The sequence below is a fragment of the Anomaloglossus baeobatrachus genome, chromosome 6, assembly GCF_048569485.1.
Source record: "Anomaloglossus baeobatrachus isolate aAnoBae1 chromosome 6, aAnoBae1.hap1, whole genome shotgun sequence".
In the NCBI taxonomy this organism is placed as follows: Eukaryota; Metazoa; Chordata; class Amphibia; order Anura; family Aromobatidae; genus Anomaloglossus; species Anomaloglossus baeobatrachus.
Window position 1 is genome coordinate 520,429,518 of NC_134358.1, and position 12,881 is coordinate 520,442,398.

The following is a 12,881-nucleotide window of genomic DNA, read 5'->3' on the forward strand; positions in this document are numbered from 1 at the left end:
GTACTTAAAGCACTCTCCCCTTAGGGGAGGTGCCTGAGCACTGTTGCCAATACGTAGTGCGTTGCTAGTTCTCAGGTCCAGTACACGTTACTGTGTGTAGTCCTGCGTCACGTGTCCTAGTACCAGTTACCTGTACCCACTAATCTGTGTCTTTTCCTAGAGCCTGCTGCTACGTATGCTGCGACGTATGAGTCACCACTTCCATACTGCCACGTCTGAGTTGCCACCTCCGTGTCATTACATCTAAGCACATCCATACTGGACTTCAGAGACTCTCCTGTCCATAAGAGCCGATACCACTGGTCCCGGCAGTCGTGCATGTAGCCCCCCTGGGACTGCGCCTGATGGTCCCTGTATAGGGCTTAGCTCAAAGTTACCTCCTCCAGGGGCATCTGGTGTATGTCCCAGTGGGTCTACTCCAGAATGCTTGCTGCTCCTCGACAGCCATAACAAAACCACTGCACCTACTATAGAGCTCAGAGAACTAACTAGGTCTAAAATCTCACTAGCAACCCATGAGAAGTGAAAACCATCCATTTTTTATGGAAAAGGATGAAACTTATTGCATTTCGTGTGAACTCACCTGTAACTTTCCAGGATCTTTTTGTGACTCTTTATCACCTTCTAACTTTTCTTCAGATTGGTGTCTTGCCTTAGAACGAAGGCTTTGTCGCCTATTGATCTGTATTCCTACAGACCGTGAGGGTTCTGGGCCATGAGGTCTCATCTGCTGTCCATGGGGATCTGAGTCCATACCCCCATGAGACTGAACGCCAGGCCTCATAGCCGTCAAGGCATCTCCTTCACCAAGTTTAACTTTTCCTTTCCCTGAAGCTGATGGGGTTCTCGGTAGCTTTGTTACAGATTTTTTTAAGTTATAAACCATTTCTGGAACCTGTTTCTTTTCATTTTCTGGTTTATCTTCTGCTTTCTCAATTGTTGTCTTTCTTGATTTTCTATCATCTTGATCGGCCATCTTTGCTTTACTGGAGGCAGCATTGGGCCTTCTTCCTTTTCTCTTTAGAGACTTTACTTTTTGTTTTTTCCCTTTCACTTTTTTCTCATTTCCCGTTGTTAAATCCTTTGAATTTATTGAAGAAAATTCATTGTTGCTTTCTGGTCCTCCATTTATCTATGTAACATAAAGAAAACTTACTGTGCAGAGAACAGTGGCAGGATCATGGTATCAATGCTAGGTGGTGACAAATGTTTTCTTTTCTTTTTTTAGGTGCTCATAATTTTTTCTTAAAGTTAAAGAGCTTTTATGGTTTTGGAATATTCTTGCCTCCCCGCTGTCGTTTGTTTTTTTAATAAAAAATAAAAAAGTTGACAAAGTAAGCTTTACTTACCCTCCACAGGTCCCTCATTGATTCTCTGCCGCTGCTCTGATTGTCTGGTATTGTCTGCAGTGCTGATGTCATGTCAACAGCACTGCAGCCAATCACCGAGTTCAGCGTCTTTGCTCAGGTTGATGGCATGAGCTGCAGAACTCAGTGATTGGCAACAGTACTGTCAACACCGGGATCAGAAACTCAGCGATAAGTCCAAGGAGAGTGAGTAAAGCCCAATTTGTTTGCTTTTTAAAACATACTGCAGCCGGGAGACAGAGGTTTTCCAAAAAATTAAAACCTCTTTAATGGGATTGTCCATTTAAATGTGACAGCAAATGCCTGCATATGAATAACATAAAGAAAAGCTCATTATTTGGGACCTACTTTCTATTAGCAAATACAGATGAAAACATTTAAGACCTGATTCATCATTGCTTTGCATCTTTTTTTGTCTAGATTTGTATGTTTTTATGCCCTTTTTTTGCACTCAAGTCATTATCCTATTTACACATTTTTTGAAGTTTATTTTATACTAGGCGTTACCTATGTCTAATATACATCTCCCTGTATGATTAATTCAACCTTTATTTATTACTAGCTGTAGTACCCGGCGTTGCCCGGGATAGTAACTGTCTCTCTGTCTCTCTCCCAGTCTCTGTCTGTCTCTGTCTCTGTCTGTCTCTGTCTGTCTCTGTCTGTCTCTGTCTGTCTGTCTCTGTCTGTCTCTGTCTGTCTGTCTCTGTCTGTCTCTGTGTCTGTCTGTCTCTGTATCAGTCTCTCTGTCTGTCTCTCTCTCCATCTCTCTCTTTCCCCGTCTGTCTCTTTCCCCGTCTGTCTCTTTCCCCGTCTGTCTCTTTCCCCGTCTGTCTCTTTCCTTGTCTGTCTCTTTCCTCGTCTGTCTCTTTCCTCGTCTGTCTCTTTCCTCATCTGTCTCTTTCCTCGTCTGTCTCTTTCCACGTCTGTCTCTTTCCACGTCTGTCTCTTTCCACGTCTGTCTCTTTCTTTGTGTGTCTCTATTTCTCTGTTTCTTTCCCCATATGTCTATTTCCAGGTCTGTCTCTTTCCCCATCTGTCTCTGTCTGTCTCTGTCTGTCTCTTTCACCGTCTGTCTCTGTCTGTCTGTATCTGTCTGTCTCTTTCACCGTCTGTCTCTATCTCTCTTTCCCTGTCTGTCTGTCTTTCTCTTTCCTTGTCTGTCTCTATTTCTGTCTTTTTCCCCATCTGTCTCAATCAAGGTCTGTCCCTTTTCCCATCTGTCATTGTCTGTCTCTTTCCCCGTCTGTCTCTGTCCCCGTCTGTCTCTGTTCCCGTCTGTCTCTCTGTCTCTATCTCTCTGTCTCTTTCCCTGTCTATCTCTCCCTTTCTGTCTCTCCCTATCTGTCTCTCCGTCTCGACATCATATTACATCACATATAAGCTTCTTATACTATAAATGTTGTTTCTATAGCAACCAATCAAAGCGGCAATTAATAACCTGTAGTTCCAGGCTTCATTCACTTTAATGGAGGCAGGATTTTTGGAGTGTAACTGTAGAGTTCTGGGTTAAATTTTCCTGTCAAAACATAGTCTATGACGTTCCCTGGGTCACATGAGGCGTCTGTGCAAAATTTCGTGATTGTAAATGTGACAGTGCGGTTTCCTTTAGCAGACATACATACACACACATACATACATACATACACATACACACACATACACTCAGCTTTATATATTAGATGTGCTCGCCTTTTTTTCTGTTTTCTGCTTTGTAAGCAAAGTTTAATGATTCCAGTGGTTTTCAGCTGATTCATCAATTGAAAGTTTTTAAAAATTGCAAAATTTGGCTCAACTCTGCTCATGCCGAGTGAAATTGTATGCATGTTTTTCAAAAACCATCTTTTCCGACATTTTGAAAAAGATGCAACTTTTTACCCAATGACAGGAAAGAAGCCCTTTTTGGACTTTGCAACAAATTCATGACCTGCATGTGCCATTTTGATGAATTTGGTGCAATAAATGTTATCGTGTACTCAAGGCAAAAAAAAAAGAAAAGTGAAATGCAAAAAACTACAACTGATGAATCGGGGCCTTAATGCTACCGGTATCTCTCAGGCACAGTTTTTAATCCATCTTTTTGGCATGTACTATGTTTCTCTGAAAATAAGACAGAGTCTTATATTATTTTTGCTAGGGCATATATTCAGGGGATGTCTTATATTTTTCCATGAACAAAAATACATATTTATTCTTGAACAGAAATATCAACATTTATTCACATACAATCCTGTCATCACATCCTGGAACATCAACATTTTGTGTTAATCCTATTACTGGTTCTGATGCATATTTTCTTATCTGATCTGCTATTTTCATGTCCTATAGTGGGGGGTACATACCATATTTATAAAGGTTTAAATTAGCTGCTTAAATCTATTTTCTCTATGTACTTCTAAGTTTACCCTCAAAAAGAAAGCAGACACCTTCTAAAAGAATCGTACTTACCAGACGCCAAGCAATTAGAGTTGGCAAGTAAATGGGCTCTCACATACAAATCTGCGATGCTATCATTTCACCCTGTGTTCTACAGCGGTTGGCTCCCCCTGGTGACTAGAAGCAGTATCACTCACGCAGATTGATACTGGTACCCGATCTGTTTGTGAGAGCTGCAGTGCAATGCCGCCGCAATAGTGAGGGACCTGGCAGGGATGCAGATCTCTGTGTGAGAGCCCATCCACCAATAGCATTTGCTAACTGTAATTTTTTTGGGGGGGGGTGTCTGTTTTATTTGATGACGAGTCCACCTGTATTCTTTAACTTTTTTAGTTGCTTGAACACTTCCTTATAGAACCGCAACTAGGGCTTATTTTTGGAGTAGGGTTTATATTTGAAGCATACTTTAAAAAGCCCCCAAAATCCTACTAGGGTTTATTTTTGGGGTAGGTCTTATTTTCAGGGAAACAGGGTTCATAACAGAAAGCCTGTATCAAATAACTCAGAATTTCACCCATGTGCTGGGATGAAGAAAATTGTCAGCAATAAGGGCTAATAGTGTCACCCACTTTCCATCCAGACGTCTTACCTTGGTTTCCACCATATCACCATCCCGTGCCTCTGTAGTAGGAGATGTACACAAGTTCCTGCAAGCAACAGAATAAAGGGCAAGCAAAAATATCAAAATCCTATAATAATGTGTAAAACTAAACAAAGTTTCAGAACATATTATGTAATATAAAAGAAAGTGCAAAATAAAAATTGTGCTGATAAATAATAACACTATAGGCCGATTTATTTTTCCAATTACACCTTTTGTTTGTCTAGTGTTTCTTCAATTTGCGCCACATTCTACTTTTAATTTACGCCATTTCTAAGTCTACCTTATATGTGCTCAATTTTTTTTATTATTGTTACTATGTTCATCACTATGAGCGGGTTTAGGAAGTTTTTGACTGATTCATCAATTGCAACTTTTTAAAAAGCTGCAATTTTTTGTCTGGAAATTGTGATTTTTACAATCATCTGAAACCTGTGCGAAAATAAATCCCAGAAAATATTTAATGTATTTCTAATTTATTTGAGCATAAGGTCTTGGAAATGCAATAGACTCCCAGAAAATTCACTTCACAGAGAGGGATGGGTTAAGGTTGTTCAGGAACGCTGCCAGAAGGTGCTGCCTGGCTATGCATCACGTGTGCAGCAGGTTATAACAGCCAGAGGGGAACTTTTTTAGAAACAGCAGAAAAATGGTAAATTTTCATAATAAACCTAATTTGCAGCAAGAGTTGAATAATTTTCATAGCAATGGTACCTGATGTTAGGAGAACACTGGATCATGGCATAAATATAAAGTTGGTGGACCAAGTTCATGCTAAGTCCATGAATGTGTAGTCAGTAGTGATGGGTGGGCACTACCATGTTCGGGTACTCAGTATTCTTAACGAGCAGTTGGACTCTCGGATGGGCACAACTCGAGTATAATGGAAGTCAATGGGGACCTTGGGTATTTTTCCAGGAAATCTTCCATAAAAATGCTTGAGTTCCCATTGACTTCCATTATACTCGGTGCTTGAGTGTCAGGGACGGGTGTGTAACGGATGGCCAGGGGACATGGGAAAGCCTATGCAGATGCTAAGACTGGGGTTTCTGAGCTCACCCTCACACCCAAAGGTACCGTTAAAGGTAGGGAGGTCCGGGCCCCCAGCCTGGCCTTGACTCCTGACCTGGTCCTGATGACAAAGTCCACACGACCCACACAACCCAGGGGACTGACCAGGATGGAGATCCCAAAAATCCCACCAACAATGAAAAACAGACGGGGGTAAAAAAAATAACTCATACACATATAATACCTACACGAGGAACAACCAAGGATATATGGGAATGGATAACAAGGGAAAAGAGGTAGTACAAAAGCAAACACTTGCACAAACTGCAGCAGACAGCAACAGCAGTAACCAACACGTCCTCTCTGCTCCCAGGCTAGCTCCTAACTGAATAGAATAACCAGCAACAAGTCCAGGAATCAGAGGGCTTATATCCAGGACTGAAGTGATCAACTGCTGTTAACTGAGCAGGTCTGCTGCTGCACCAGAGAAGGATTAACCCATAATGTGCCCAAAGGAAAAAAAAAGTACATTTAAGGTGCATAGTCCCAGATGGTAAGGTAAAACTAGCCCTGAGCCTGTCCCTATACACGTGGTATTGCTCACTCATCACTAATAGTAAGTAATAGACCTCCATAGAGTGCCAGTGTTTGACAAAGATTTTTTTGCAAACTGGATGGGCTTTCAAAGGCAGCAAAAGCATAAAGAGGGTGGTCTAAATTATGTGGATACAGGTGTCCTTATGGGCGACGCAAAAGTGACTGAAAGTGAACACCTCGTTTAAGAAGAGTTTTCATTTTTACCCTACTTGCAACAATTTGGTTATGTGCAGAATTAGGGGTAGTTCATTTTTGGGGACGTTTACTTAAATGCATATATTTGAGTCCAAAATATATTTTTTTTGCACTTGGGTTTCATTGAAAATTTTGCATCATTTTGCTTTTATTGGTTCTTTGTTCCCTGCTTATTCTACCTTAACAAGATCTGTGGTCATGAATCAACTGAGATAAATAAAGATAAATAAAATAATTCCTGTCAGACTTCATAGTGAGCTCATTGATTAATTCTCAGTTAACTGATTCTGCAGCCAGCAGAAGACAATTCAACACCGAGGCGATAGAAAGCAAACGGTGCAAACCTTGTAATGAAACCCAATAGCAAATATGATTTTTAGCCCAAAATCTATGCAGTTAAGTAAAAAAAAATGTCCACAAATATGGACAACCCCTTTAATTTTATTTTTATTACTTACCCCTGATCTAGCTCATACGTGTATTCGGTCTCAGAAAAACCTGTGTCCCCTTCTTTCTGTATTTTAGTTTTTTTGTGACGGGAAGATACAGGAGAATCTGCAGGGGACACATCTCCCTAGATTAAATGATAAAATAGGGTAACGAGACATAAGAAAGTTGCTTTATGGTAAGAATATATGATAATCATATGAACAGATAAATCATTTTGAATTACATAGATTCCGTGCCACCTGATTCATTTCCTGCTCAGTATATAGTTGTACCTCTAGAATGAACGCTTTATGTTCATTCGCCCTTTGATCAACATGAATGCCCAATGCATTTTCATAAGTTTTTCCCAGAGTACGGAGAGACCTTAGGGATGTGCTACATGAAGACTTTGGTTCTGTGACAGTAATCACTGATAATCCAATGTGTCTCAATCCTGCCTTAGTCACCCCACTTTCATCTCAATGGGAGACATGGACAACCTTGTGGTCACATAGCTTTTTAATACATTAGCACTCGCACCATGGGGATTAAAAACACAAAATAATCTGATTGTTTTGTTCCTATAAAATTACTAAAAAAAATTGTAAAAATGTCAGCTTCTTTGTAATTGCAAAAATGTCTTTTTTTTAACTTTTAAGAGTGTTCCTGGGACTTGAATCCACAACCTCTACAACTGCAAGCAGAAACTAAATCTGTGAACCACAGACTCTGCTGATGTCAGGGGGGGAATTTTTTTATATTGAAGCTGCATTTCTGCGTCTGACTCCACAGGCAGATTATAATGGTACATAGAGATACATTGTATATAGCAGCGCATTTCTATGTCCCTGTATCTAGAGGGAAAACAAAAGCCAGATTTTTTTTCTTTATATAACATAATAAGACATTTATAGAAAATAAAACAATAAAAATAATTAAATGTTTAATACGCTTTAAAAAAAATATATATATAAACATCCCAAATCAGCAAATAACATGGACATATTTGGTGTCCCTGTAATCGAAAGGACCTGCACAACAACAAAGCAATCAGATTATTCATGGTGATTGGTAAATGGCGTAAAAAAGGCAAAATAGATTATTTCTATTAAACCCATTAAAAAATGTAATAAAATGAAATGCTGAAGCTGTGTTCACACGTAGCATAAATGCTGTGTATTTTTTCTACTGTTTTTTCTACACATTTTTGCTGGTGTCCGTACCACATGACTTAAAGGGGTTTTCCCACTAAAAAAAATAATTTCAAAGTTGATTTTAATCAATAGATTAAATAGATCTTGGAATAATAATTCCCACAATTGGATGTGTTTACATTTTTTTTTCCTGTGCTGAGATAATCTTATATGTGTGTCCCTACTGTGTAATGGCTGTGTCTGACCGTACAGGGACATGGTCTGATCATACCACAGCTCCTGGGCTGGGGAGGATGCACAAGAGAGAATAAAGATAGCACAGCATGGGATCTTATATGATTCTTTTTGTGAGGGAAAGCATTTCTCTACCTGTTTTTAAAGAATGTTTTACCTCATAGAAAGAATAATTAGTGATCCCGTGCTGTAATGTCTGTATATCCCTGGCCAGAATCCGACTAGATGGGCGAGGCCTCACTCAATGCAAGTGAATAGATAAAGGGATATTCTGAATTCCCAAAATATCCCGCTAAGTTTCTCACAATTTAGCCAAGAAAAATATTCTTTGAACATTTATGAGATGCAGTCACTGTGATGTAGTCTTGTCTGCACAGTAAGACAGGCGCCTATCAATCCTATCACAGAACTGACAGTGGGGTCCGCCCGGCACTTTCCCATTAGACCTTTACTAATACCATAGGATCTGCTGACACAAGAGCAGTATTCATTCTTCATGCTGTGTGGGAGTGAGCGATCTCTGGGAATGTGAGGCCTTATTCAGCATGAAAAGGGTGAGGAAATGCAGCCATCTGATGAAACAGCAATAAAATGGTGTTTTCTGTCAGAGCCATTCATTCATGAAAAGGCCCCAGTTCCATCTTGCATGTAGGCTTCATTTGTGATGTATAGCCAGCGTATAAAGAGAGACCACTTTGCAATGTATACATAACCTGAAATACATATTAAAGCGGATGCTTCAATAGATTTCATAGTGTAATCTGCATAAATTATTAAATACATATCTTAGACCTGATGAGGCTGGTGTAATTACTCTGAAAATCATTTTCAAAATAGCTATATAAGCCTTCTCTTGAATGAACTCTATCTGGTTGCAAAAAATGCTTATTTGAATGTAGGATGGAAAACGTTCCAAAAGCATTATACAGCCATTCTGACACCGATTTTTTCAAAGTAAATACAGTAGCATCATCAGGTCTAACATAAGTATTTAAAGGGATTTCTCACTCTGCACAAAAGTGGTGGCAAAACAATTGTATACCTGGAAAACAACAAAAACAAATAGTATGCACTCCGGGTCCAGTACAAGCTCACCGCCGCTGACCTGGTCTCTGTGTTTTGGCTGCATCTGTGACATCATGGCTACAATGCAAGTCACTGCTGCAGCCAATCACTGAACTTATCAGCTCTGCAGATGAACAGACATGCGCCATTACACATGGATCGGCTGCAGCGGTGATGTTCCCTGTATAAGTGATCTCACTGCTGTAGCCAAAACATAGAGTCCAGACCATAGTGCCAGTTAGGGCGAGTATGATTTGTAGTTGCTGTTTTACAACTATGCAATCGTTTGGACTCCACTTTTGCAAAAGTGGATACGTCCTTTAATAATGTTGTGAAATCTGTAAACAGATCCAATAAACCAAATGACAAATTATTGCTCTTTTGACATAGGATTTACCCATATACCTCAAGAAAACCCTATGGATTACCTGTAACTTTGCTTTTTCCTGGCTTCTGATTAGTTTTGTAACTATTTCGAGCTCTTGATCTGATCTGTAACTAAAAATTACACGTCATTTTGATCTAAAGTTGCAGAGAAACAAAATGTGGATACAGAAAACAATAGTGCAATTTTCACCAGAGCAGAATATTTTAATGTTTTAGGGAATTATAAGGATTCTGTGCACTTCTTGTACTATTGTGACGACTATTGTAGAGCCAGCTACCTGCATTGCTCACTCTTCCCAGTGCAGGGACTCTGACTCACCCCCAGCCAGGCAGCTGGCCCAAAACACGCTGCCTAGCTTTCCCGTGGTTCTCCCTTGGGTGTTCTTACTTCCTCCTCCTGGGGCATGTGCATGGCACAGGTCCCCAGGGAATATTCCTAGGGTGTGCGTGCACACCGCTACCTTTCTCTTAAAGGGCCAGTGCGTCATTTCCTGAGTACTTAAGGCACTCTCCCACTAGGGGAGGTGCCTGAGCAATGTGATTACTTATCTAGTGGTTTGTTCCCTAGCCTGCTAGTTGTCAGGTCCCCTTGTCCTCTGTCTGTTTCCGAGTCAGAGTACATTCCTGTACCCTGCCTTACTGGCACATTAGTGTCTCTGTCCTGGCCATGCTATCGGCCTTAGCCGTCCCTGTGGTTCCTGTCTGTACCTGTCCGTCCTGGCCGTGCTATCTGCCTCAGCCATCCCAGTGGTTCCTCTCTATACTAGTGATTGTGCCTGCTCATCCTGGCTGTGCCATCTGCCTTAGCCATCCCAGTGGTCCTTGTTTATACTAGGGACTGTACCTAGATGTGCTATCTGCCTCAGCTGTCCCGGTGGCCCCTGTCTACACTAGAGTCTCAGCCTGTCTGCACCTGTCTATCCTTGCCCTGGGGGTCAGTTACCACAGTCCCGGTCACTGCCATGGGAATGGCACCTGGTGTCTGCCTCGCGGTGGGCACTTAGTCAATTCCCTTCCACTAAAGGGTAAGCCTGGGTCCTGCCTGTGGTCCAGTGGGTCCACTATCGCTCGCTGCCTTACCATCTCCACCAGCGAACGTTACAACTATTGACATCACGGGTGAAGAGCTGTCTGAATGTTCTCCAAAAAAGATGCCACCAATACCCGACAGCTCCACAATGGCCTTGTCCAAATATTATTTCTGTATTATGTTTAACGGCTTTGCCACAATTCCCAATAAAAGGCATTCAGACAGAACCCTAGACATGAGGCTGTCACTAATGAATAAACACATTGTGCATATTACTGAGTTTATACTAGACTTTAGTGACGGTTGCACAGGTTATATTGAATTTAATATTTCTGGACCTTTATGTCAGGGAATTTAGAATTTTGTAACGACATTTGTGGGACAATTTTCCTTGTAGACACCACTCTATGTGGCACTTGTGGGCAATTACTTATTATTTTATTTAACGGCCTTCAGTTCGATCTTGAGCCATAGCGACTTGATGGATGAACGTTCTGCAGGAAGATCAATCTTGTGCAACCTAGATCGTTCCATCAGGGTTTTCTACGCCATTATCTTGATAGTATTAGGCCATCGGGTTGCTGGTCTTCCTTTTTGCCTTGTTCCTTCTATTGTTCCAACCATGATGTCCTTCCCCAGTGATTGCTCTCTTCGTATGATGTGTCCAAAGTAGGCAAGTCCTAGCTTGGTGATCCTTGCTTTGCATGATATGTCTGGCTTGATTTGTGCTAAAATTGATTTGTTTGTTCTTCTTGCCATCCATGGTATTGATAATATCCCTCTCCAGCAACACATTTCAAAGGTGTTGATTCTTCTTTTGTCTTGTTTCTTCACGGTGGATGTTTTTCATCCACATGGTACTACAGAAAAGACCAGACTATGTACGAGCCGACACCAGACTATGTACGAGCCGTATCTTTGTTGCCCGTAAAATGATCTTTGACAAAACTGTATTCTGATTTCCAATGGCACGCTAGTGTATGAGTAACCACTGAGCACAACAGGTAAACCATTACATATGTAGTTCTTGTGAAAGTCTCAAGGGCTGAATGTGCTCAGTTCCTTACTTTGTCTACAGTATAAACTGATAACACTACAGGATGATGTACACTTACTCATATGTTATGTCGCTGTCTGTCACAATAGAAGGAATATGATTGTAATCCTCTTCTAGTATTTCTTCCAAACCTGGGGTTAGCATAGGGGGAGATTTTTGGGCTGCCTAAATTATAGCAAAAAAAAAAAATGTTAAAGCAATTTCAAAATGTAAAGTAAATAAATAAACTAGTGAAATTATATTAAATGATAAATTGATTGATTTTTTTATTTTTAAATTATTTATTTATTTAAATGAAATCCAGATGAACATAATATGTCAGTCCAAAGGCCTGACGGCCTAATTGCCATAACCAAAGAGCATTCAAAACAGGTGAAACAAAAGATTAGCGTAAATCACAATGATATGGCAACATATCGCCTGTTTTGTAGCATACACGAGATTGATTGAGATTACAGAAATATAAATAGATAGAATGCTGAATTGATAGATACATAGATAGGTTGTAGAAAACATGTACTGCTGCATTAATACCTATAAGAACTTACCCTCCAAGCAAGGAGTTTCCTTAGCTCAGTTTCTAAGAACCGCTTCTCCTGCAGGAGCACCTGGTAGTTTGTCTTTACCGTGATGTATTTCTAAGAGAATTACTAAATATTAGCTATACATGATATTGGTAATTGTGAATAATAAACAGAACATCATCAATGTAGATAACAGAATATATAACAAATTAAAACTCACTATCAGTCTTCCTCTCTTGAAACTGTCCTCTCTCCAGCCTATTCTTACTGCAGCAGCCAATCTCATATTGCTGTCCAGCTGCTACACAGACACTTCCACTCTGTACCAGTCATTGCACTGGTTACCCATCCATTACAGAATACTTCATAGACTTTATCATATTCACCCATAACGTTCTCCACAATGCTGCACCCCTTATCTCCTCCCTCATCTGTCTACCACCCCATCCATGCTCTCCATTTTGCTAATGATCTAAAACTAACATCCCCCACAACCTGAGCCTCCCCCTCCTGTCTCCAAGATCTTTCTCCTTCATCTCCATGTAATGCATTACCCCAGTCAATGAGATTAATTTCCAGTGTCCACAGTTCTAAGCATGTCCTATAAACACAACTCTGTGGGCAGATCTATCACCTAAACAATGTAACTTCTCAATTCTCCCTTCCTACATTTTTCCTCAGAACCTGGACCCTTTTTCCTCTGTTTCCACTACGCGCCATGAACTCGGTAGCACTTTATATGTGGACATATTCAGACACAGGCCAGTAACTGATACATTTAACTTTACATGAATACC

General features: G+C 40.5%; 1 protein-coding gene across 10 annotated transcripts in view; it reads right to left on the reverse strand.

Annotated features, from left to right (window-relative positions):
- Positions 1-12,881, reverse strand: part of CCDC7 (coiled-coil domain containing 7) — a 146,466-nt gene that overhangs the window by 60,572 nt on the left and 73,013 nt on the right. For all 10 annotated transcript variants that reach the window (XR_012724576.1, XR_012724575.1, XR_012724574.1 and 7 more), the window contains 6 exons: positions 12,109-12,198; positions 11,619-11,725; positions 9,515-9,584; positions 6,663-6,778; positions 4,390-4,447; positions 584-1,132 (listed from right to left, as the gene is read on the reverse strand). Coding sequence is in view for 7 of the 10 variants with exons in the window: in XM_075316781.1 (XP_075172896.1) it covers positions 584-1,132; positions 4,390-4,447; positions 6,663-6,778; positions 9,515-9,584; positions 11,619-11,725; positions 12,109-12,198 (990 nt within the window). In the remaining 3 variants the exon portion in view is untranslated. The remainder of the gene's footprint in view (positions 1-583; positions 1,133-4,389; positions 4,448-6,662; positions 6,779-9,514; positions 9,585-11,618; positions 11,726-12,108; positions 12,199-12,881) is intronic.